The sequence below is a fragment of the Elephas maximus genome, chromosome 26, assembly GCF_024166365.1.
Source record: "Elephas maximus indicus isolate mEleMax1 chromosome 26, mEleMax1 primary haplotype, whole genome shotgun sequence".
NCBI lineage: Eukaryota > Metazoa > Chordata > Mammalia > Proboscidea > Elephantidae > Elephas > Elephas maximus.
Window position 1 is genome coordinate 39154633 of NC_064844.1, and position 25524 is coordinate 39180156.

A 25524-nucleotide genomic window follows, 5' to 3' on the forward strand; every position below is an offset into this window, starting at 1 on the left:
TTGCCATGATTTTTCTTGGCTTTTATTAGCATGTGTTAAAATCATATTATCCAAACACTACCAGAAGAACATGTAATGTTCTGAATAAAGTGCTTAAGAAAAAAAAAAAAATGCAACTTATTAAACTGGACAGTCTTTTCTAGTTCATAAATTTTGGGTTACAATCAGGGCACAAAAAGAGAAACAGAATGCAGTATTAGAGAGAGCAAGAAGCTTAGTTAAGAACTCGGCTGTCCTACAAGAACATATTCCATTCTTCCCACTTCCTTGCCGACTGAACACTGCACCTGCATGAAGCAGCAAACAGGTTTTTCTAAATAAATACATTTTCCTTCATTTAAATCATAAAGCACTTTTTTGCTTGACCATTTGTTTATGCCCACAGGCAAGATTTATCCACAGAGCTTAAGTGTCAAAGTGTTATTTCATTGGGCCTTCAGCTTTCTGATGCTATTTGGGCTCAAGATTGTCTCAGCAATTCATAACTGTTTTCTTTTTATTACCTGGTACTTTTAATACCGACTCTACAGTGTTTTCATGCTACAAATTCTAATCCAGGATATTTTCTCAGTACTAGAAACTATACCACGTTTATTTCTCATAAGCTAAATTTTTGTTAAGCTGGCATTCCCACACTAGCACTCTGATGTCTGCACAAAGCCCAAGTCCCTGTTCTGAAAGATTTTTAAATCAGTGATGTTCTGAAAAAATAACAACTTGAAAATCTCTGTGTTTGAATTTTAGGAGGTCATATTGAGACTAGGAAAAACTGCGTTAAATACATTTTTAAAACATTCCTTTGCAATCAAACATACTTAAACTCTTCCAAGGAAGGTGCAGGTTGGTGACAGGGCAGCTGAGACGTGAGCAACCCCATCAGGAGTGGCAGGTGGGTCTGGGCCCCTCCAGGACACACACTCACCATGAGCCCAGGCTGCAGACCTTGCTTCCCGGACATGGTACTTTTGACCTTCTTTTAGCAAAGGGAAAAGGAAAGCTGGTTCTACCTTCAAACAGTCAAGAGCAACTTCTGCTGAATTCTGCCTTGAAGCTGACCCAGAAGTAGGAGCAGGTGCCAAGCTAAGGGCTGCAGAGGGCTAAGCAGTACTTGCTGTAAAACGAAGTCATCTTCGGTCATCTTGGGGAGATTCCCTTTCCTTCTCTCAACTTCAGTGCTGCTAGCTTCATGCAGGAAAAGTTCTTAGCCGCATATTTTACTAAAATTTTGACTTCCTTTTGCAAAAGCACACTGAACATCAGTCCTGAGCAACTACTATGGAGTCTGCAGAGCACAGCTGAGAGAAAGACAGCTTTCCTAATTATCCTGTTCTTTGCTTCTCTCTACAGAGGGTTCTGTAGAATATTCTTTAGTTTCACAGTGATAGATGCTGTTCAGGAAGCACAGGTGACCTGACTTTGTTTGCAGGAAGTGATGACCTACTTCACTTTGAAATTAAAGTTCCATGACTGCCTGTTAATCCTGCTGGATACTGTCACACCACTGACAGGATTTGGGGCAGCGGGACGGCTCTAAGTCCCAGTTCCTGGCACAGACAGCTCACCGTAGCCATGGCTGGGCTCTCACTATCAGTAGTTATACTTCCCTTAGAGGTTTCAAAAATCCTACAGTGAATCTGTTGTCTCACTCCACTCCACCCTGTCCATCTGCCTTGGAAGCCTGAGAATTTATTGAATTAAGCTGAAAAAAGGCTCTGTACCTGCTAATATTGACGGCAGTAAGATGCTAGCTCACTATTTTGCACAGCACCATATATAGTGCCTGTTATTCAGGCCGACTCTAGCCAACTTTTTTTTTTTTATAAAGAAAATCTATGTAAGTTGAGGTTCAGAAATGCATATATTTTTTACTTACAAATATTCATCTGACCAAAATTTAACATAACCTTTATGGAACACTTAACAATTATTTTGTTTTTAAAATAACATTTCATTCAAACTGTATATAATTCAGTAAAGTTTTTATACAGCAAGCAACGCTTAAACCCTGGAAAATCTGTAGAAAAGAGATTTTCACACAAAATAAGAAAAGAAAATTCTGAGGTATCCCTCTCACACACATACATCCACGCTGACCCAGGTGCGCGCACACACACACACGTACACGCATGCCTGTGCGTACACACAGACACATTCGTTCTCATTCACAAAGTGGCTGCAGCATAGGCAAAAAATTGTAGGTCCAAAGGAAAATGATGATTGATTGTTCTAATAAAAAGTCCAGGTAGCTCAGAAAACAAAAAACACAAAAGTCCTCTGAGGAAATTACTACCTCAAAAAAAGTGTTCTCGAGATGAATTTGAGATCTAAGCCTACTAAACTGCTTTTGCAAAACAGCTCCCTGCAGTCCAAGGTGACTTGTGCAAATAGAAAGAATCAAATGAGGCTAATTCCTGTACTTCCTTAACAAGGATGCGGGGTGCTCGCAGGTGCCCGGGGGTGCCTCCCATCACGCCAGGTACTGCTGCAGTGCCGTCTTTGCCCTGAAATCACAAAGGTCCTGTCAGCCATCATCTTAGAATTTTAATTGGGGCAGAATACCTGTGGCTTAATGATGGTAGCTGGGGAGGCCTAAAAAGGTAGATCCCCAAGAGGAACTGAGCTGAGCCCCGTTGGGTACCTATTTTAAGGGGCAGAGATCTGCAATCAGCAGACACTTCATCTCTTGTATGTTCTGACATTTTATAGTTTTCCTGGGTCACTGGTGTACAATGTGATGGATCTGGAACTCTTTACTCTCTCCTACTGCCATGTAGATTTTGCCTAGTGATGTAGGACATGGGAGAGGACACTGAGGGTTCTAAGAAGCTAAGAGGAAAAATGACCCAGAAGGAAGTGGTCAAGCACTGATTAGAAGGTACATGGCAAGGACCAAGAGCCCATGAGAGAGGCTGCCACACAGCTCAAATGCCTCAAAATTGGGGAAAACCAAAAACCAAACCCATTGCCATTGAGTCCATTCTGACTCATAGCGACCCTATAGGACAGAGTAGAGCTGCCCCAAGGAGCGCCTGGTGGATTTGAACTGCCAACCTTTTGGTTAGCAGCTGTAGCACTTAACCACTACACCACCGGCGTTTCCCAAAATTGGGGAAGGAGGTTAAAATTTCATCTTGTTCCTCCCATCATGCTTGATGACAGACACCACCAGTTAATTTTTATGGGATGTGTGTTGTTATGGTGATTGGGGAAGAAGGTAGCCAGGTGGAGAGGGAAAGATACAATGTGGACAGGGGCTTAACCTATCGTGATCCCTTTCAAAGTACACTCCTTTGAGCTGGGCCTGAGGATGTCTCCTTTACTGCTCACTCTCATCATAAGCTTCCAGTTTCCAAAGAGGCCACACTTGTGGGTGTTAGGACAGCAAGCTACACTATAGAAAGAAAAGGCTAAAATTTTCAGTTACTGTTAGCTGATGAAAGCAACGCCAAGTAGACTGGGCATATGGGAAGTTGGACTTGAGTGTAATTTCTATAGTATAAGTAGTAGATATATGGCATATTAAGGAATACTCTTGCAATACATGAGTCTATAAAGATGATAGTTGCTAACAGTCCAATCTATCAGAATAGAAAGCTTTAGACAGACTGTTCCCAAGTTATGGGTAAGCTGGGTTCTACAGGTCATTTTCCCATAGAATCAAGTTTATAAATGATGCTACAGGCTACCCCTTAATGGCCATCCACCTCCCGCTCCCCGCCTCCCCCAAGATCCATAAAGATGCTAAGGAAAGCAGTCCCAATAGAGGTGGGAGTCCCAGTTCCCCACAAACCTGAGGCACTTTCAGCCAGTGGTTAGGTGGGGGGAAAGGGCTGGTTAGCAACAGCTCCTCAACTGTTAAGCATGGTATTTGAAAATCATAGGAGCACAGAAAGGGCCCTGGCAAAGCCTGAGGTTGGGGGCGCTGGGAGGGAAGAGTGCATCAGGCAAGGCCTTTTGGAGGAGGAGCCAAACTGTCCTCAGTTTTGAAGGGTGAATGGCCACTGTCCAGGCATTCTCTATCTACCTCACTGGTTGTTCCTTCTGTTCCTTTGCAGGATTCTTTCATTCTCCCCTAAATGTCAGTGAGTCCCAGAGCTTGGTCTCAGCCCTCTTCTCTTCTCTCTCTTCATACTCCCTCCCTCATCTGCCCCTAAATGTTGGCCAGTCCCAGAGCTTAGTCTCAGCCCTCCTCTCCTCTCACTCTTTATACCCCCTCTAGGTGACTTTATCCAGCCCCTAGCTTTACAAACCTTCCAAATTCTTATTCCAGCCCTACTCTCCAAAGTCCCTTGGATGTCTAGTAGACATCTGAAACTTTGCATGCCCAAACAGGAACTCTTGATTCTGCCTACCCCAACCTACTCCCACTGTATTGTTAACCATCTCAGTAAATGGTAACACTAACTGGTTGCTTAAGCTAAAACTCTAAGCACTTTCCTCCTCTCTTTAACATCCTGTATCTAATCCATGATGAAGTCCTGTTGGTTCTACCCTCAGATTAAATCTCTAACCTAACGACTTCTCACCTCCACCACTACTACCCCTCATCCAAGTCACCATCATCTCTTACCTACATCACTGCATTAGCCTTTAACTAGCCTCCCTGCTTCCATTCTTGTACTATAGACTATTTTCTACACAGCCCCATTCAAATCAGGTAGTATCTCCTCTGCTCAAAACCCTCCAATTGACTTCCCATTAAACTCAGAACAAAATGCAAAGTCCTTACCATGGTCCACAAAGCTGTTCATAATCTGGCCCCCTGCTACCTCCTGATTCCACTTTTTATCACTTTCCTCATTTATTTTTCTCCAGCCCCACTGGTCTTGCTGTTCCCTGAACATACCAAGCCCATTCCTGCCTCCGGGTCTTTCAAGTATTTATTCCCTCTTCCCAAAATACTCTTCCTTCAAACATTTGCCTGGCAGACACCCTCATTTCACTCAGGTCTCTGATCAAATCTCATATCCTCAGAAAGGCCTTTATTGACTAACCTATCTAAAAACAATCTTTCTTTCCTCTCCATTCCCTCACTTTATTTTTCTTCATAGCACTGCTCATTACCTGATATATTACATATTCGCTTGCTCAGAGGAGCAAAGACTGGGATGGCAGACCAGATGGGTAAAAAAATGAAACTGTGTTACTGTAATAGGCAGGTACGGCTGGAATGTAGTTTGAGCACTGGGGGGACATGGGAGATAGAAAGGCAGAACCAAACCATGAAGGGGTCACACTCAAGAGTCTGGAGAATGAAAGAGTTAATTAAGTTCCCTGCTGTTGTTATTGTTATGCATAGATGTGAGCTGGCAAGTGATGACTGTGTTATGAGGGAATGTACTCAGCTGGGAGGATCATTTATGGCTATTTCTAGGTTAGAGGCATCTCTGATGATAGCTCCTGCCTCTCCCAGGAAATGGTAAGCTCTTTGAAGGCAGGGGCCCTTTAGTGGTCACTGCTGTGTCTCCAGCAGCCAGGCCAGGTTGGCAAAGGGCAGGCATTCACTTATTGAGATAACGGACATTCTCATTATTGGGATTTCTGCTTTCCAAAAGGACACATACATTTCTGTTCTGTCAACTGAGAGACTGTAAGACAGCTGCTTCTGGATCCTATCCATTCACTCACTAAGATGGTGCAGGCCCACGTTAGTTCAGAGGAAAGAGAAGAGTCTTTGATAATTTGCTGATTTCTAGTTTATATCTCATCCAAATGTTGGCTCACATAATATTAAAAAGGGAATCCAAAAATCTAAAACATTTTAAGTTTGGCCATGTGAATTACCAGGCAATCCAAACCCTTTTTTAAAAGAATCCAATGTTCCCCAAAGCAAAGCCCTTTTACTTTGATACTCACTTGTCACAAAGGTTTGGATCTGGTGACTGACTCAGCTTATGTAGAATATCTACGATGCCCATGTCTCGTAATTTATCCTGACGTTCTTGTGAGCCTAAAAGATTAAAGCTAGCAGGTTACCAGGAACATGACTCAGACGTTGACCTCCTTAAGGCACAATCAACAATCTAGAGCCTTACCAGTGTTCTTCATCCAGCACCCCTTCTGTCCCCCAACCACCCCCTCCACCACTGTAGTTCATCCCCTCACACCTGGACTCTCCAACAGTCTGCTAACTGGTCTCCCTGCTTCTTGACCCTCCTTCCTCAAGTCTATCCTGGGTTCTCCTGCTGGATTCAGAAACTATAGGGTCAAGGTCAGATTCTTCAGTCTGGCACAAGGCCTTCTGCCAGCAGGCCCCAGTTTCAGCACTTCTATTTGGACATACCCATGCCCCTCGCCAAGTCAGGTTCTTCCTACTCCTACAGCTCCTGCTTTCCCTCTTCTATTCTCTTCTCCCTCCTCTGGCCTCCCAGCACTTCCTGCTGCCTCTTGGTTATTAGCAAGTGGCAGTTCCAATTTCACACGGCTCTTGCTCTACTAGACTACAAAGGACCTTCTTATAGGTTTCTTTGTCTCCCCTAAGATCTTAGCAGAGCCTCTGGTATCCAGACAGCACTTAGTATCTGTGGGTTGAATTTCCTCTCCTTCCACTTTGTTCTAGACACAGATGCTGAGTAGAATAATCCTCCTGCAGTCTTTCTTCCCCACTGAACAGCCTACAGTGACTCACTCATGCACCAACCCCTCTAGACCCAGTAAACCAAAATCTCTGGGGACAGGACCCAGAAATCTGCATTTTAAAAAGTTCCCCACATGATTCATGCAGCCAGTATAGGACCAAGACTCACTGCTCCCCTGCACCTGCTCTCTACCTTGGCTTTACACTGAAATCACCTGGAGCTTTAAAAAATATGTATGACTGAAGCCCATCTCCCAGAGATCCTGATTTCATTGGTCTGGTGTAAAAATCCCCAGGTGATTCTAACATGCAGCCAGAATCTACAGACACCTCCTTACAGACTGGCAGCTTCTGCTTCACTAGATGTGCTGTATTTCTCATTTCTCACCGATGCAGCCCTCTCTCCACCAAGCTATATATAGTCTTTATACGTGCTTACTCTGCTCACGATGAAAGGCCTACCCTCCTGCTCCTCTCACCGTCCTCCTCCTCAGCTTTCTCAAGTACAAGGACTGTCACTTCTCTAGGGTCTTCTCACCCCTACCCAATACAGTGTTGACTCCAAGGAGGGGCATCAGTACCTGCTATCCAGTTGGCTCAGGCTGGTCCCACCAATCCTCATACCAGAGTGACTCTGCTGGGGGCTTGGGGTCAAGCAACCCAATGAGTGGGGGCCCTGCCCAGGATCTCAGGGGCACCTGCTGCCTTCTTGTGTGACACCCTCTTCCCAGAATTTTCTTCAGAACAATCTCACCAATTTCTTACCTTCCTCTTCATTCCATATGAGGTTTGATATACAAAACATTGCAGCAAGCTGCAGTTTGACATGTGAATGACCCTATTTGATGCAGAAAAGGGGGGAAAATGGAGGTAACTGCAATTTAGATTATTTTTTAATAACATGCCATAAGCAATCCCAACAGCTGAAAAGTTTGAACCAGGGGCCTCAAACTCAAATGCCTTGAGAAGGCAAGAAGTTAAAACTAATGAGCAAAAGAGTTGAGCTGAAGATAAGAGGGAATGGTGGGGATTCTGGCAAACTGAGAAGTGCAAGCTTTGCCAAGACACTGAAATTCAAATTTTCAAAACCCTCTGAGGTGGCCAAACAAAACACCTCTGAGGGCATAGGTGCATACTGCAATTTATGATTCAACCTGAGCACATGGAAACACTGGCATATGAAAGCTCTATGCTTTTCAGTTAGGCTCTGCTTTATTTCCATTAGGAAACTTTCAAGCTGCTGGAGGCCAGTGCAAGTTGGGTGGATGTACATTTGGTATTTATCTCTTCAGCTACTGATTACCTTGTTCCAATGGTCTAATATTTCCTTTAGGGACGAAAGTGAGACAGGGAGCTCTGTAACAATTGGACTCCCCACCCCCCCCCCCCCAATTTATAAATGGTTTACTCCTTTCACACCACTTGCTGAAAATAAGAATGATTATACATTTGGCTTTTGGAATAATTGCTCCTATGTTCATAGAAACATCCCCCAAGAACTTGATTGATTCTCTACTTGATTTATCAAATATCTCTTCTATGGTTGAGGAGCCACCTATTCTTCTGAAGCAGTTCTTGTTTATTTTTCTTTATGTACTGAGACTACAACCATTCCTGTGTTAAGCTGGACCATTTATAAGTGTGCTTTCTCCTAAATGAAAAAGGAGCCAAGATAAAACAATGTTTATAGATAATTTCCTACTGGTCAATTAAAAACAACAATAAAAGCTTCCCAGTACATTTAAATAATTTATGCATATCTGAGAGAATGCCAGTGGCATGATGTGCTCAGTGGTTTCTTGAAAGCTAAGACAGATTTATCTCCTCACATCAGTCTATATGTCAACTAAGCAGAGACAGAGAAATGGACTTTGGCTTCCTCCACTGGGATTCTATGATTAGTGATTCTTTCTTCTTCCACCTGCTGAGATTTTCTGCGAGATGTTCAATATGGGCAAATTGACAAGACAAAACTCATCACCTGCTCCCAACCCCACACTATCAATGAGTATTTGTTGCATGAGTGAACTTGTATACAGTACAAGTTTCCACTCTGATTAGTTAAGAGCTTGGCTGAACTAATAGACACATAAGGAAATACTCATCATCACTAGCCATTAATTCGTTGCTTTTGAGTCAATTCCAACTCAGAGAGACCCTATAGGACAGAACAGAACTGCCCCATAGTTTCCAAAGAGCACCTGGTAGATTCAAACTGCCGATCTTTTGGTTAGCAGCTGTAGCACTTAACATACGCCATCAGGGTCTCCAATAACAGAAATGCAAATCAAAACTACAATAAGATACCATCTCACCCCAACATTATTGGCAGTAATAAAAAAAATAACAGTAATAACAAATGGAGAGGCTGTGGGGAGACTGGAACTCTTATGCACTGCTGGTGGGAATGCAAAATGGTACAACCATTTGGGAAAGCAATATGGCGCTTCCTCCAAAAGCCAGAAACAGAGATACCATACAATCCAGCAATCCCACTCCTAGGAATATATCCTTGAGAAGTAAGAGCCATCACATGAAGAGACATATGCACACCCACATACATTGCAATATTATTCACGAGAGCAAAAAGATAGAACCTACCAACAGATGAATGGATAAACAAACTATGGTACATACACACAATGGAATACTACACAACAATAAAGAAAAATGATGAACATGTGAAACATCTCACAACATGGATGAAGCTGGAGCGCATTATGCTGAGTGAAATAAGTGAATCACAGGAGTACAAATACTGTATGAGACCACTATTATAAAAACTCATGAAAAGGTTTCTACAAGGAAAGAAAGAATCTTTGATGGTTACTACGGAGGGGAGTGGTGGGAAGGAAAAAACACTAACTAGAAAATAGATAAGTGGTAACTTTGGTGAAGGGTAAGACAGTACACAAAAGTGGGGAAGTCAGCACAACTTGACCAAGGCAAAGTCTTAGAAGATTCACAGACACATCCAAACTCCCTGAGGGACCAAGTTATGAGGCCAAGGGCTGGCGACCATGGTCTCAGGGGACATCTAGCTCAAATGGCATAACATAGTTTATGAAGAAAATGTTTTACATCCTACATTGGTGAGTAGCGTCTGGGGTCTTAAATGCTTGATCAGCCATCTAAGATACATCTACTGGTCCCACCCTCTCTGGAGCAAGGGAGAATGAAGAAAAGCAAAGACATAAGGGAAAGTTTAGTCCAAAGGACTAATGGACCACAACTACCACAGCCCCCACCAGACTGAGTCAAGAACAGCTAGATGGTATCCGGCTACCACCACCGATTGCTCTGACAGGGATAACAGAGGGTTCCGGATAGAGTGGGAAAAAAATGTAGAACAAAATTCAAACTCACAAAAAAAAAAGACCAGACTTACTTGTCTGACAGAGACTGGAGAAACCCTGAGAGTATGGCCCCTGGACACCCTTTTAACTCAGTACTGATGTCACTCCTGAGGTTTACCCTTCAGTCAGAGATTAGACAGGCCCATAAAACACTTAGTTCAACCATATATAAAAGACTAAATGGGCACACCAGCTCAGGCACAAGGATAAGAAGGCAGGAGGGGACAGGAAAGCTGGATGAATGGAAATGGGGAACCCAAGGTCACGAAACAGCGAGTGTTGACACATCATGGGGTTGGCAACCAATGTCACAAAATATGTGTATTAACTGTTTAATAAGAAACTAATTTGCTCTGTGAACTTTCCCCTAAAGCACAATTAAAAAGAAAAAAAGAAGAAGAAATTAAAAGGAAAAACAAAAAAAGAGCTCAGCTGCTAACTAAAAACGTGGCAGTTCGAATCCACCAGCTGCTCCTTGGAAACCCTATGGGACAGTTCTACTCTGCCATAGAGGGTCATTATAAGTTGAAATTGACTTGACAGCACACAATAACAACATATATTAGTTCATTCATCATTTATTCTTCCATTTGTTCACTATTTTTTAAGGAGACAGACTGCTATGATAGAGAAAAGTGGAAGGTGGGATACTAATTTAAGTGGAGCGCACAGAAAAGATTTCTTTGAAGAAAGCAACATTTAAGCATACTTTAAGGCTAGGAAGGTGCCAGTTATGCAAAGAGCAAGGGGCTATGGGCTCCAAAAAGAGGGAAAAATTCCTGAAAAAGCCCAAGGTGAGAAAGAGCTGTATGGCTCATGTATATTGGGAAGGAAGAGTGGAATAACAGTAGTTCGAAGAAGTAAGCATTGGCAGAATTATAGGCCTTTGTAGGCCACAAGGAGCCCTGGTGGCAAAGTGGTTAAGTGTTCAGCTGCTAACCAAAATATCAGTAGTTCAAAACCACCAGCAGCTCCTTGGAAACCCTATGTGGGCAGTTCTACTCTGTCCCATAGGGTCCCTATGAGTTAGAATCAACTCGACGACAGCAATGGGTTTGGTTTGGTTTTAGTAGGACACAATAAGAACTCTGGATTGCATTCTGAGTTAACAAAAAGCCCCTGAAGGATTTACGCAGGGAAGGGACAAGAGCTGATTTACATCTTAAAAAACCACTTGGGCTGAAGGAATTGGAGTGGAAGTACAGAAGTATCTAGGAGGCTGTTATAGATTAGGCATGAGAGGCTGTGGCTTGGACTAGGGTGAGGGCAGCAGAGATAATATAGTAGAGATAGAGAGAAGTAAATAGACTCAAGATGGGCTTTGCAGGCAGGCCTGATAGGACCTGCTGATACGTTAGATGCGTGAGGTGACACAGCTGGAGAAATCAAGATTGACTCCCAAGTTTGAACAAGGTAGGTGGTAGAGTCATTATAGTGAGAGAGGAAAGACCAGGGGAAGACAAATGTTGGTTTAGGAGAGATATTTAAGAATTCATTCTTGAAAATTAATTTCAAGAGGCTATCAGACAGCCATGTAGGTAGAGATGTCAAGTAGGCAGGTGGATATGTGAGTCTGGGGCTCAGAAGAGAGGTCTAGGCTGGAGGTACACAGAAGTCAGCAACACAGAGATGATGATTAAAAAGCTATGGCAATAGATGAGATTCCCCTAAGCCAGTGGTTCTCAACCCCGGATGTATATAAAAACCATGTGGGGAACTTAAAAAATCCTGACACTCAGGCTACACTCAGACCAATTAAATCAGAAACTTAAGAGGGAGGGGGACAAGGCAGCAGTATGTTTTAAAGCTTCCCAGGAGACTGCAATGTGCAACCAAGGTTGTGAACCACTTAATTCAGGAGAGCACGCAGGAGAGAACAGAAGAGAGTCCAGGGTTAAAAAGGGAGATACAGTGTCGTGGAAGCCAAGAGAAAAAAATGTTTCAAGGAGGAGCAAACGGTCAGTTGTGTTAAAGTCTGCTACAGGATGAGGAGAAAAAACTATTCTTTGGATCTGGCATCACAGAGGTCATTGGTGACCTTAACGAGACAGGTCCAGCTGGGTGATGGGGGAGGGGTAGAAGCCAAATGAAACAGGTTCAAGAGTTAATTGAGAGGACAGGAAGGAGATCGCATGTGCAGAAGGTACTTTTAAGAAGTTTGGCTTTGAAGACAGCAGGGAAATTCAGTGTACTTCAATGCATATGAGAAGTTAAGCGAAACTTTTTAAAGATAGAGATATTATGTGGATATGGTATTGGGAAGATAAGGGAATTCCTGGTTAAATCAGTTAGGCTTTCATTCAACAAATATTTACTGAGCATGTACTAAGGGCCAAACGCTGTACAAGATGCTGGACATACAACTGTGCAAAAAACTGACATGTCCTTGCCCACATGGAACTTACACTGGTAAAGGAGTCGCTCGACAGGCACCTAACAGACAAATATCTATCACTACAATTGAGCTAAGTGCTTTGAAGGTAGGGAAGAGAATACAGTAACAAATAAGCTACACAGATAAGGTGGCCAGGGAAGAGCCCACCGAGAAAGTGTCAGTAACTGAGCCCAGAAGGGTGAGAAGGCATACCACGCGGAGCTGGGAGAAGTGTTCCAGGCAGTGTAGTTGGCCTGTGAGAAGGTCCTGATGCAAGAAAGGGTGTGGCCTTTTTGAGGACATGAAAAATGCCAGTGTAGTTAGTGGACAAAGGCAAGAGGGGAATGAGACAAATTGGGGTTATATAGATGAGTCAGGCACGCAGGATTTACAGACGGTATGGATTTTACTCAGGGTGTAATGGGAAGCCACTGGAGGATTTTGGCCTCTATTTTCTTTATAGAGCACAAGGTGACATCATCACTAAGAGTGATAAGGGAGGGAAGAGGAGAGGTTTAAAAAGTGAGGAGTAGGTAAGAACCTTTGTGGAGAATGGGGGTGCTGGCTTACTAGAGAATAAAGGAAGGATACCAGGCAGTGCTGAGTGCTCATCTGGGTTTTGTGAATGTGAATTTAACATCAAATCAGTCAGCGTGATTCCATACCTTACTCTAAGGTGGACAGCTCTGAAGTGAGCAGGCAAAGCAAACACAGATTAAATGGGATTCAGGAAAGTAGGATTCATCCACAGTTAGAGTTTCGCTAGGAGACACTGACAGAATAAAAAAGGAAGGAAGTTTGAAATTGAGATTTTGCCAACAGGGCAGCTTCTGGTGATGACAAGATCCAGGGTATGGCCACAGCAATAGGTGGCTGAGGTGTTTGGAAGGAAGTGGCAGGTTGTATTTGGAAGTGAACAGGTCAAAGATCTAAGGCACCAGAGGACTGGAGGATTCAATCACATGGTGTTGAAGCCTTGAGAGGGAAGATAGGCATCAGGGGTGGAGGGCTGAGAGGAAGACAAGAGCCCAAGCTCTCAATGAACGAGAGGGAGGCAACTGACCAATGACAAGGGCAAGTTGTGGGGTGGTGGATGGTAATATTGCCAAATGGCATAAGCTTCAAGCAATAGGTGTATTTTACTTTTCCCTTTCCCTTCAGGATTGAAGAAAGTTCCTTGACTCTGTCACAGAATTCCTTTTTTTTTTTTTAAGTCTCTGCACAATTTGTTTTGAGCTAACAATACTATAGTTCCTGACTTCTAATTCTGCAGCCAGTATATAGCAGTGAAAGGGGACAAGGGCCTACCATGTAATACTTGATTTTCTGCAGTATGTCATCATTGGTCATAATAAGTTCTTTTGCCGTTGTCCCATCCGCTATGTTGGCCAGGATGCACAGTGTCTGGAAAAGAACAAAGGGCCAATGGTCAGGAGAGCTCTGAAGTCCCAAGACTCAACATGATCGAGCTCTCAAGGGCTTGGGCAATTTTCCACCTGAATGTGTATGGATTCATGCAGCTTCCACTCTGAATGTCACTTTAGGCAAATGAGAACCCGAACATTTCTGGGCATAAGCATAAGCTAGGCAAAGACAGCGATGTCTTATAGGTCATATTATCACACAAATGAAAGGAAAAACATGATTTGTAACTTTTTTCTAGAAAATTTCATTTCCAAGAGAAGCTCCTGTTACTAACCCACAAGGTTTCTTCAAAGATGTGCTCTCTCTGGAGACAGTTTCATAGATGTCACAACTCTCCTCCGTCCCCAAGGCTTTCACCTGCTACTTGCTCCCAAGCTCATGACCTTCTGGATGAAGGCCTGTGCCAGCCTTAGCAATTCAACAAACATATACTGAGCACCTATAATGTGCAGATACGCTGCAGGGCATCAGGGTTAGACAGGAATAAGACACATTCCCTAACTCTGAAACTGTCATATAAGCAATTACATTTCACCATGGTGTGAATGAAGTAAACAGAGAACTGAGAAACATCAAGAGCACGTTTTTAATACTGTAAGGCCAGGGAAGGTTCTTGGAGGAAGTGTCACTGAGTCCTGGAGGATAGTCAGAAATCAGCCAAAGAAATAGATGAGAGGTGGGGATAAGGGCCAGATTTCAAAGAATTTTCTCCAACTCTAACCTTCTTTACAAGACTTCGTGTTGCAGGCTATAGCTAATTCAGAAGATTGTTTTCTTACAATGGCCCAAACCCTCAAATATTTCAAAGCGTACGTGGCTTGTTTCTCCTGGATTAACACACTGCAGGATCTAGATTATTAGAGAGTTAAGTCCTGAGGTTTGAACCAGAGAAGGCTGCTTCTGGGATACCTGAAACATGGAAAGGTGCTATTTATAATCCAAGGCCTGAGCGTACACTGGAGGATTATTTATTCCGGAGCACTTTTTATCATGATTAGGGGACCTTGATTATGTCTCAGAGTGGGGGAAATGTCAGATTTCAAAGTGATCTGGCCTATGAGCACTGGTATATGGTGAGCCTCAAGTTCCTCAGGATTGAGGGAACAGCAAGGGGAATAAACAGGTTTGGAATACTTTCTTCTCTAACTTTTTATTAGTAAAAATTATTAAATTTCAAAAAAAGCTGAAAGAATAGCACAGTGAACAGCCAGCCATATATATACCACCTAGACTGAACATCCATTAACACTGTGCCGTATTTCTTTAAAGCATATGACTATTCATGCATGGATGTGAATGTATATGTATATATATATTTTTTCTGAAACATTTCATGATATTTTACCTTTAAGTGATTTAGAATATACTGTGTAAGAATAATGACATTTTCCTACATTACTACAGTACCATTATTATACCTAAGAAAATTAATATTATTGATCTGTACTTTCTGGTTATTATCTTACGGGAAAAACCCTATGAAGGAATACCTACTGAGTATGACAAAGGGAATTAACAGGGACCATTAGTTCTGGAAGGAGTTGATACTCAACTGTTTTAAAGGGTTGTCCAAGTCAAAGATGACACCAGGCTCATGTGATGATGGTTGCTCCACCCATGTTCTAGCCCCACTTGAGCCTAGAGTGGAGAGTCACTGAACACTGTATTCAATTCCCTCTTTCCTCCTGCCCACCCTATGTATTGATATTCTTGCAATTTAAATCTGGCAACACCAGACTCATTAATGCAAACAAAATGAAAATTATGTGTGGAAATACCATCTTCCTTCTAGTCCTTCTCTTCCTTCAGGTGATTATCGAAAGATTCAGAAGGCCAAGCTTTAAAATAATAACCCCACCTTCCAAGAGCAAGCCAGCAAGATGACATTCATCAGTGGAGTGATCCAATCCTCATCAACTAGGCTCTGCCAAGATTTATTAAGACAAAACCAAGAAGTACAGAGTGAGGCAAGTGATGGGAACAGAAGTACAGTGTGACTGGGGTTGGGGAAAAAGGCAGCACACAGAAGAATCCATAGGTACTTTCTCTTTTATTCTCAATTTTCCCTTATTCCTCACCAGGAAAGTTCAGTCCTGAGTTGGCCAGAGCAGCTTAAGAGGAAATAATGGAGGTAGTCCTAATCATTGATGAGAATTTAAAGGGCTTCATAACCTAGGTATACCTGAGAAAAGGAAGAAAATGGCAAACACCTTTAGACTCACTACCAAAACAGGATATGGGGGGAATTTCAGCAAACGTTCCTCAGAATAGACCGGGTCAGCAAGACAGGTCAGCAGTTCCCCATTCTGGAGTACTTAAATATACCCATACGTCCCCAGGCCTGAACAGCAAGGCAGAGTGAGCTACAGTTCTGCTTTGAAGCTCATACAACCATTACTGGAAATATCTTAAAGAGATCAATGAGTTCTTGGGCCAATTCAACATTAGAGCTAGGGGCACAAATAAAAACAAGATATCTATCTGATGTATCTTATCTATCTACTTACATACAAAGTTCAGAAAAAAGGCTCAGCAATAAAATGCTTAACTGTAATATATACTATGTGGCTCATTGTGAATAAACCAGTCTTCAAAAATAAGAAAGCTTAACTGGTAGTGAAGCAAACAAGTGAGATCTGGCCTGAAATGCCTCATATCGTTCTGATTTGATGATGGCTAGGCAACAATCCACAGGCCAAGATGGAAAATCAGCCTCAAGAGCATTGGCTGAGTCTGCAGGGGAAAGAGGTCTCTCTTCATTGGCCAGAGGAGCAGAGCAGGGACAGAGGCTTTAAACAGAAGAAGAAACTGGGTGACACAGATCAGTTATCCAGAACTTAAGGAAAGGTATTATTCACAAATGGGTGCATCTTGGCACTACAGTGGGTCTGACAAAGAGGAAAAGTGGCATCACGTTCATTGTCAAAAAGAATATTTTAAGACTCGTACTGAAGTACAATGCTGTCAGTGATAGGATAATATTCATACTCCTACCACTAATGCCAAAGATGAAGAAATTGAAGATTTTTACCAACTTTGGCAGTCCAAAATTGACCAAACAAGCAATCAAGATGCATTGATAATTACTGGTGACTGGAATGCAAAAGGAGTGAAAATATGGCCTGGTGACAGGAAAGATGCTAGAGATGGCATGATAGAAATTTTACAAGACCAACGATCTATTTGTCGCAAATACCTTTTTTTCAACAACATAAATGGATGGAAAACACTGGAATCAAATAGACTACATCTGTGGAAAGAGACAATGGAGAAGCTCGATATGATCAGTTAGAACAAGGCCTGACACCAACTGCACAACAGACCATCAATTGCTCATATGCAAGTTCAAGGTGAACCCATAACCCATTGCCATCGAGTCAATTCTGACTCATAGCAACCCTAAAGGATCAAGGTGAAGCTGCATAAAATTAAAACAGGTCCATGACAGCCAAAGTACAACCTTGAGTATATACCACCTGAATTTAGGGGCCATCTCAAGAATACATTTGACGCACTGAACACTAATGACCAAAGACCAGACAGGTTGTGGAATGACATCAAAGACATCATCATACATGAAAAAAACGAAAGTCCTTAAAAAGAGAGAAAAGACCAAAATGGGTATCAGGAGAGACTCGGAAATGTGCTCCTGAACGTAGATTAGCTAAAGTGAACGGAAGAAACGAATAAGTAAAAGAGCTGAACAGGAGATTTCAAAGGGTGGCTCAGGAAGACAAAGTAAAGTATAATGAAATGTGGAAAGACCTGGAGTTAGAAACCAAAAAGGAAGAACATGCTCAGCATTTCTCAAAAAAAAAAAAAAAAAAAAAAATTCAAGCCTTGAGTTGCAACACTGAAGGATACTATGAGCAAAATACTGAACGATGCAGGAAGCATCAAAAAGAAGATGGAAGGAATACACAGAGTCACTCTACCAAAAAGAACTGGTCGACATTCAACCATCAAATAGACTACATCTGTGGAAGGAGACAATGGAGATGCTTGATATGATCAGTTAGAACAAGGCACATGATCAAGAGCCAATGGTACTGAAGGAAGAAGTCCAAGCTGCACTGAAGGCAGTGGTGAAAAAGGCTCCAGGAATTGACAAAATACCAATATAGATGTTTCAACAAATGGATGCAATTAAATGCTGGAAGGGCTTACTCGTCTATGCCAAGAAATTTGGAAGACAGCTACCTGGCCAACCGACTGCAAGAGATCCATATTTGTGCCCATTCCAAAGAAAGGTGATCTGACAGAATGCGGAAGTTATTGAATGTCGTTAATACCATGCACGAGTAAAATTTTGCTGAAGATCATTCAAAAATGGTTGCAACAGTACATTGACAGGGAATTGCTAGAAAGTCAGCTGGATTCAGAAAAGGAAGAGGAATGAGGGATATTACTGCTGACGTCAGATGGATATTGGCTGAAAGCAGAGAATACCAGAAAATGTTTACCTGTGTTTTATTGACTATGCAAAGGCATTCAACTGTGTGGATCATAACAAATTATGGATAACATTTTGAAGAGCGAGAATTCCAGAACACTTAAACGTGCTCAAGCAGAACATGTACATAGACTAAGAGGCAGTCATTCAAACAAAACAATGGGATTCTGCGTGGTTTAAAATCAGGAAAGGTGTGTGTCAGGGTTGTAAGCTTTCACCATACCTATTGTATGCACGGCAAATAATCCAAGAAGCTGGACTATATGAGGAACGCGGCATCTGGATTGGAGGAAAACTCATTAACAACCTGTGATATGCAGATGACACAACCTGGCTTGCTGAAAGTGAAGAGGACTTGAAGTATTTACTGATGAAGATCAAAGACTATAGCCTTCAGTATAGATTACACCTAAACATAAAGAAAACAAAAATTCTCACAACTGGACCAATAAGCATCATCATGATAAACAGAGAAAATATTAAAGTTGTCAAGGATTTCATTTTACTTGGATCCACAATCAATGCCCATGCAAGCAGCAGTCAAAAAATCAAAGGACATATTGTACTGGGCAAATCTGCTGCAAAAGACCTTTAATATGTTGAAAAGCAAGGATGTCAGTTTAAGGTCTAAGGCGTACCTGACCCAAGCCTTGGTACTTTCAATCACCACTTATGAAAAGCTGGATGATGAATAAGGAAGGCCGAAGAAGAATTGATGCCTTTGAACTGTGGTGTTGGCAAAGAATATTGAATATACCATGGACTGCCAGAAGAACGAACAAATCTGTCATGGAAGAAATACAGCCAGAACACTCCTTAGAAGGGAAGATGGTGAGACTTTGTCTCACGTACTCTGGACATGTTATGAGGAGGGACCAGTTCCTGGAGAAGGACCTCATGCTTGATAAAGAGCCAAAAAAAAAAAAACAGGAAAGACCCTCAATGAGATGGAATGACACAGTCGCTGCAACGAGGAGTTCAAGCAGTGTGAGGGTGGTGCAGCTGAATGAATGACCACTGCAGAGCATAATGCAACCGAGATTCATGCATGTTGTTGTGTGTATTCCATTATATGTATGTACCATAGTTTGTTTATTCATTCCCCAGTTGAAGGACATTTGGTTTGTTCCTAGTTTTTGGTGATTACAAATAAAGCCGTTACAAACATTTACATACAGAATTTTGGGTGAACACAGGTTTTCATTTTATGTGAGTAAATACCTAGAAGTGGGATTGCTGTATTTTAACAAACTTTTCCGAAGTGGCTGAATCATTTTTGTACTCCCACCAGTTGCTCTGCATTCCTGTTAGCACTTGTACTGTCAGGTTTTTTTTTTTTTATTTTAGCTAACCTAAGAGATGTGTAGTAGCATTTTACTGTGGTTTTAATTTGCATTTCCCTAATGACTAATTAAAAAAAAAAATTTTTTTTAATGACTAATGATGTTGAGCAACTTTTCATTGCTTATTTGCAATCTATATCTTCGTTATAAAGTGTCTGTTTACATCTTTTGCTCAGTTTTCTTTCTGGTCAGTTGTTTTCTTATTGTTGAGTTTTCATAGTTCTTTATTCTGGACATAAGTCTGATATCTGATTTGCAAATATTTTCTTCCAGCAATGGCTTGTTTCGTTCTCGTAAGACTCTTTCATAGAGCAGAAGTTTTTAATTTTGATGAAGTCCAATTTACCTTTTTTTTTTTCTTTTCTGGATCATGCTTTTAATGTCATATTTAAGAAGACTCTGCCTAACCTCAAGGAGCCCTGGTGGTGCAGTGGTTAAGCACTCGGCTGCTAACTTAAAGGTGGGAGGTTTAAACCCACCAGCCACTCCATAGGAGAAAGATGTGGAAGACTGCTTCATTAAAGATTACAGCCTTGAAAACCCTATGGGGCAGTTCTACCCTCTCTATAGGCTCGCTATGAATCAGAATTGACTTGACAGCAATGGGTTATGGATTTTTGCCTAACCTAAGATCTCAAGGATTTTCTCCTGCCTTTTTTTTTTTTTTTTTTAAATTTTTGTTTTACCTTTACATTTAGGTCACCTATTTTGTGTTAATTTTTTTTCCTAAGGTGTGAGGTAGTTAAAAGTTGTTCTTTTTTTTTTCGATTACTTATAGCATCATTTATTGAAGAGACCATCCTTTCTCCACTGAATTGCCTTTGCCAGTTGATCAACTGGCCACATTTGTGTGCGTCTATTTCTGGACTCTCTAGTCTATTCCATTGATCTGCATATGTCTATCCTTTTGCTAACAGCACAGTCTTCTTGTTCAGTTTTATAGTAAGTCTTGAAATCATGTAGTATGAGTTCTCCAACTTTTTTTTTTTTTTCCCCAAAACTGTTTTGGCTAGTCTAGTTCCTTTGTCTTTCCATACAAATTTTAAAATCTCTATCTAAGAATTTACAAAAAAAAAAAATTGTACTGGGATTTTGACTGGGTTGGTGTTGAAACTATAAATCAGGTTTGGGAGAACTGACACCTTAATATGGTATATATGTCCATTTATTTAGGTCTTGTATTTTTTTATCAGTGTTTTGTAGATCCTGCATATATTTTGTGAGATTTACACATTTTTTTTTTCTGAGCCAGTGTAAATGCTACTGTTTTAAAAATTTCAACTACCAATTGTTCACTGCTTAAACAATTAAATTTTGTGTGTGTGTGTGTGTGTGTGTGACCCTTCTAAACTCACTTAGTTTTAGGAGTGTTTTTGATGATTCCATGTCCTTTTCTACATAGACTTCTACATACATGCTCATGTCATCTAGGCATAGACTTTTATTTCTTCCTTTCCTATCTGTATGCCTCTTATTTTTCTTGCCATACAGTGCTTGGTAAGAATTATAGTACAATATTGAAATGGAGTAATAAGAATGGACAGCTTTGTCTTGTTCCTGATTGAAAGGCAGTGATGGGTATGTTCACTATTTTGATTGTGGTGATGGCTTCATGGGTGTACACATATATCAAAACTTATCAAATTGTATACTTTAAATATATGCAGCCTATTTATGTCGATTATATCTCAATAAAAAAAGATGAAGAAGAAATAATTTTATCAGGTGTTTTTGAGAAGAACTAAACTTCCAGCTGACAACCAGACAGTTTAAGACTTCTCATAGTCTCCTACCTTTGTACCATCTTAGTAATCTGCATGGAAGAATATCACTTTTGTTCTCCCAAAATGCTGACCTTTTCTTTTGCCCTCATCCAAGCCTTGCCTCATCTTTCTACCTTAGTTCACCTTTCAAGTTAGTGGAATTCTATCCAGGTGAGCTCTCTTTATAGACAAAAGTGATTCCTACCCCCTCTAAGTAGAATTGTTTCTTCTGAAGAACGTGTCTTCACTGTTCTGTTCTAGTAGTGGATCTCATTCAACCTAGTTTCAGTGATGTCTATAAGATTATACTTTTTCTGTATTAAATTTCTGTTTATCAAAACATAGCCATTTGCTATTTAATTTTAAAAGAAAAATTACCTAAAATATTCATCTTGAAACTGCTTTGTCAAATCTATCACATTTCTGGCTCCCAAATTCCATCATAGCTCCCATGTCCTAGCACTCATACCTCCCGGACTGCTCACCTGAAGCCTGCTTAGTTATTCTAATTCGTGGAATACAGAGAGTGGAGGGCACGGACACTACAGTTAGACTCTCTGCGCACATGTCTCTACTTATAAGTTGATGACCTTGGGTAAGTTTCTTTCAGACATACAGAAAAGCATACAAACCCTAAGTGCTCAATGAATTTTCAAAGTGAAAACATTCATGTAGTCAACGTCTAAGGCAGGAAACTGAACATTACCAGCCTCTCAGATCCTATGTTAAATTTTTAATTTTTTTAAATAATTTTTATTTTGCTTTAAGTGAAAGTCTACAAATCAAGTCAGTCTCTCACATATAAACTTATATAACATACCTTACTATACACTCCCACTTACTCTCCCCAAATTTTTAATTTTTAAAATTGCAGGTGACTTTTATTTTTATGGTAAAATATATGCTATATTAAGGATTCCATGATACATCCCAGAAAATATAAAAAAAAGTAATCCCCAAACTGTCCCCCGATAAATGCACAGCCTCTGTACTTTTATGCCTACCCTACTAAAATTCAATGGAAAGTAGGCATATGGGGTGGGGTATAAGAAAAATGTGCAAGAGTAAAGAAGGAAAAAAAATCTCTCCAAGGTAAGGGATTATCAGGGTTTTGCTGGAATTTGAGTTCAGAGCATGTGGTAGAGAGGGCTAGAAATATTAAATCCCGGAGAAGGTGACTACCCCTGTAGAGACAGGGGCAGTATGTATAGTGTGTCACACAGAGGACATAACTACAGACTCTGGAAACGATTTCCTCTACTCCAGGAGGAGGGGGAGAAACTGATTTAAGGGATGGTAGAACTGGTTTCAGCCCATTCTCTGATCTTTCTTCCTGTTTCTACAGCACCTCCATCTCAGCACCCTGGCTTTATGCAGATTTGAGTCTTTTAGGAGACTCCTAACTAAAATCACTCTTGGCATTTACATTCAGAAGATATTCTACAAAAAGGAACACATACCTGCTCTTTGACCTCTATGTTATGTTCCCCTTCTAGAATAAGGGTGACGGCTTGCATAATTTGCTTTCCATGGGTACTCATTATTTTATCTATATGCTGTAAAAAAATAGGAAATTCTCAATTATTATCTGTCACACAAAGAAAAAGACCACAGGAAAGAATAGAAGGCTTCTAAAAGCTAAACAATAAGATACAAAACTGTTTCATGCAGAAAACCACAGCATATAGAAGTAGATGCCAAAGGACATGTTATATTTTGAAGCTGCTTTTTGCCTTCAATGGAAACCCTGGTGGCGCAGTGGTTAAGTGCTACGGCTGCTAACCAAAAGGTCGGCAGTTTGAATTTGCCGGGCGCTCGCTCCTTGGAAACTCTATGAGGCAGTTCTACTCTGTCCTATAGGGTCGCTATGAGTTGGAATCGACTCGACAGCAGTGGGTTTTTGCCTTCAATTACAAAAATATTTTTGACAACTTAAAGATGAAGAGAACATAGATTTGGCTTTACAGAATATAGAATTTCAATCACTAGTGGTCCCCAAGCCCAAAGATATTAAAGAAAAAGGGAGCATAACCAATGGATGGGGGGAAAAAGCCAGAGAACTGGCAAATATGGTGTAGATTTGCTAATACTATCTGGGGGCACAAGTGTATTCAGAAGAGTTTTTTCAGGTACAAAGTGAGGCCTCTGGCAATGCTGCTCAGGGAGAATTAGAGAATAACGTCAAGAGAGATACTGGCAGGAGGCTCAGCTTCTACTCTGACACACTCCCGCTGTCCTCCACACTGACAACCTCAGAGGTCAATTCTGATATTGGGGTGGCAGAGGCAACTATGGAATGGTTCTGAGAAGGATTTGTAAAGAGAAAGAAGCAGAGGCTCCAGAGATAAGGGACTAAACACAACCTGGCCAGCAAGCCAGGTAAAAATAAATAAAACAAGGTAGGCACACATCCAGCACTGTAGGAGGCAAGGAAGAGAGGATAGGCAGTACAGGAGTGAAGGGCCAGGTGGCTGTATGGTGAAAGAGCTCCCAATCACTATGAAGGAGACAGGTCTGGACATCATCACCTTGCTCCACTGGGAAGGGCTGCATTTGAATGTACCGACACTCATGGGCAGATGTCAATGGGAACAAAGAGCAACTACAATGATTTGGAACGCATGTTTTGTTGTTAGTTGCCATCAAGTTAATTCCAACTCATGGAGACCCCATGTGTGCAGAGAATTGTTCCATAGTGTTTTCAAGGCTGTGTCCTCTCAGAAACAGATTGTCAGGACTGTCTTTCAAGCTGTCTCTGAGTGGGTTCAGAAACCCTGGTGGCGCAATGGTTAAGAGGTACAGCTGTTAACCAAAAGGTCGGAAGTTCAAATCCACCAAGCATTCCTTGGAAACCCTAAGGGGCAGTTCTACTCTGTCCTATAGAGTCACTGGGAGTCGGAATCGACTTGACAGCGGGTTTTGTGGTTTTCTGGATGGGTTCAAACCATCAACTTCTCAGCTCGTAGTCGAGCGCTTAATTGTCTGTGTCACCCAGGGACCCTTGCAATGTGTATACAAAGTTAAATCTGGAAACCTGGGTGATTTTACTTACAGGACGAGTAGAGAGGAGATTCCTAAGAAGTCCCAATGTCTTCATCAGCACATTCAAATCTGAATCTGATAATAACCGGAATAGCTGTTCAGTACTCAAGCTTCGTAAAATATCAGCTTTTATTTTTTGTTCAGCCTGAAATGCCATATTCTGAAAGGATTAAAGAAGTTGCAAGAATAATGTCTACATCTGCTTTATTATATTTTTATTAATTCTGATAATTTTCAAAGTAGAAAGAGAATAATGTCTACATCTGCTTTATTATATTTTTATTAATTCTGATAATTTTCAAAGTAGAAAGAGAATTTTCGAAGTGTAAGTCATAATATTTTCATGATTCCTATTAATAAATCACCTATAATTCTTTCTATCAAGAAGAAGATAAATGTCACTCTTAGATATACTTATATATGAATAATACAACTGCTTTCTGATGTGGGCATTTGGGCGTCTTAATATATCTCAAATAAGCATAATATCTTTGTAGTTATCAAGTTGCCTTCTGTGAATTAACACCTATACTCTGCCATGAATTCTGAGAATGATTTAAAAGAAGTAGATGTTGTTTCTTTTACCCATATTAAAATATCTATAGGTTCACAATACTATGTGAGAATGTTGATAAGACTGGGTCATGTCACACAGAAGCCCTCTATGGAGTCGGAAATATTTCTGACCTAACAGTAACTCCAGATGGCCAGTAGCTATTTTGTTCCTTTTTCTCCATTCTGGACACATTATGGATTATCCCAGCTTAAAACCCCAAGATATGGTAACATTTCTGAAAAAAAGAAAAATTGCAAATTCCAAATAACAACTCACAAATTAACTTTGGTACAAAATCTGTTGTAAATTACCAACTTTTTATAATATGTGGTTCTTGTCCACCAGGAACTTATATTTTAGTTAAGGGGCTAAGACATATAAGCAATCAAGTTATCTAATGATACAAAGCAACACAGCAGAGCAAAAAGAGTACTGGGCTAGGTGTCAAAAGGTTTTATATGCTGTGGAGAGGACATGCAGCTGGTGATATGAAAACTGATGAGAATAAGACAGTATGATATAAGGTATTGGATGATAAGTTAAGTTTTCAATATTAAAGTTGTGCACGTCAGGGAGCTCTCAAGTGAAGGCCTACAGAGAATTTAAGTGACAGACCTGGGGAACAGGGGACAGTT

At 41.0% G+C, this 25524-nt stretch overlaps 2 protein-coding genes across 6 annotated transcripts in view; one reads left to right on the forward strand and one right to left on the reverse strand.

Annotated features, from left to right (window-relative positions):
* The window catches only part of NME9 (NME/NM23 family member 9), a 73860-nt gene extending 54298 nt beyond the window's left edge, over window positions 1–19562 (forward strand). Inside the window, exon 12 of the mRNA XM_049870504.1 lies at window positions 15542–19562. Coding sequence (XP_049726461.1) covers window positions 15542–15576 — 35 coding nt within the window. The 3' untranslated portion in view covers window positions 15577–19562. The remainder of the gene's footprint in view (window positions 1–15541) is intronic.
* Window positions 1–25524, reverse strand: part of ARMC8 (armadillo repeat containing 8) — a 203085-nt gene that overhangs the window by 19193 nt on the left and 158368 nt on the right. For 3 of the 5 annotated variants that reach the window (XR_007515555.1, XR_007515556.1, XM_049870498.1), the window contains exons 17-21: window positions 24344–24493; window positions 22752–22847; window positions 13616–13711; window positions 7343–7415; window positions 5857–5950 (exon numbers count right to left, since the gene is read on the reverse strand). Coding sequence is in view for 2 of the 5 variants with exons in the window: in XM_049870498.1 (XP_049726455.1) it covers window positions 5857–5950; window positions 7343–7415; window positions 13616–13711; window positions 22752–22847; window positions 24344–24493 (509 nt within the window). In the remaining 3 variants the exon portion in view is untranslated. Of the gene's footprint in view, window positions 1–6; window positions 2502–5856; window positions 5951–7158; window positions 7416–13615; window positions 13712–22751; window positions 22848–24343; window positions 24494–25524 lie in introns of those variants that run through there. The other 2 variants (XM_049870497.1, XR_007515557.1) reach the window with 2 other exon arrangements.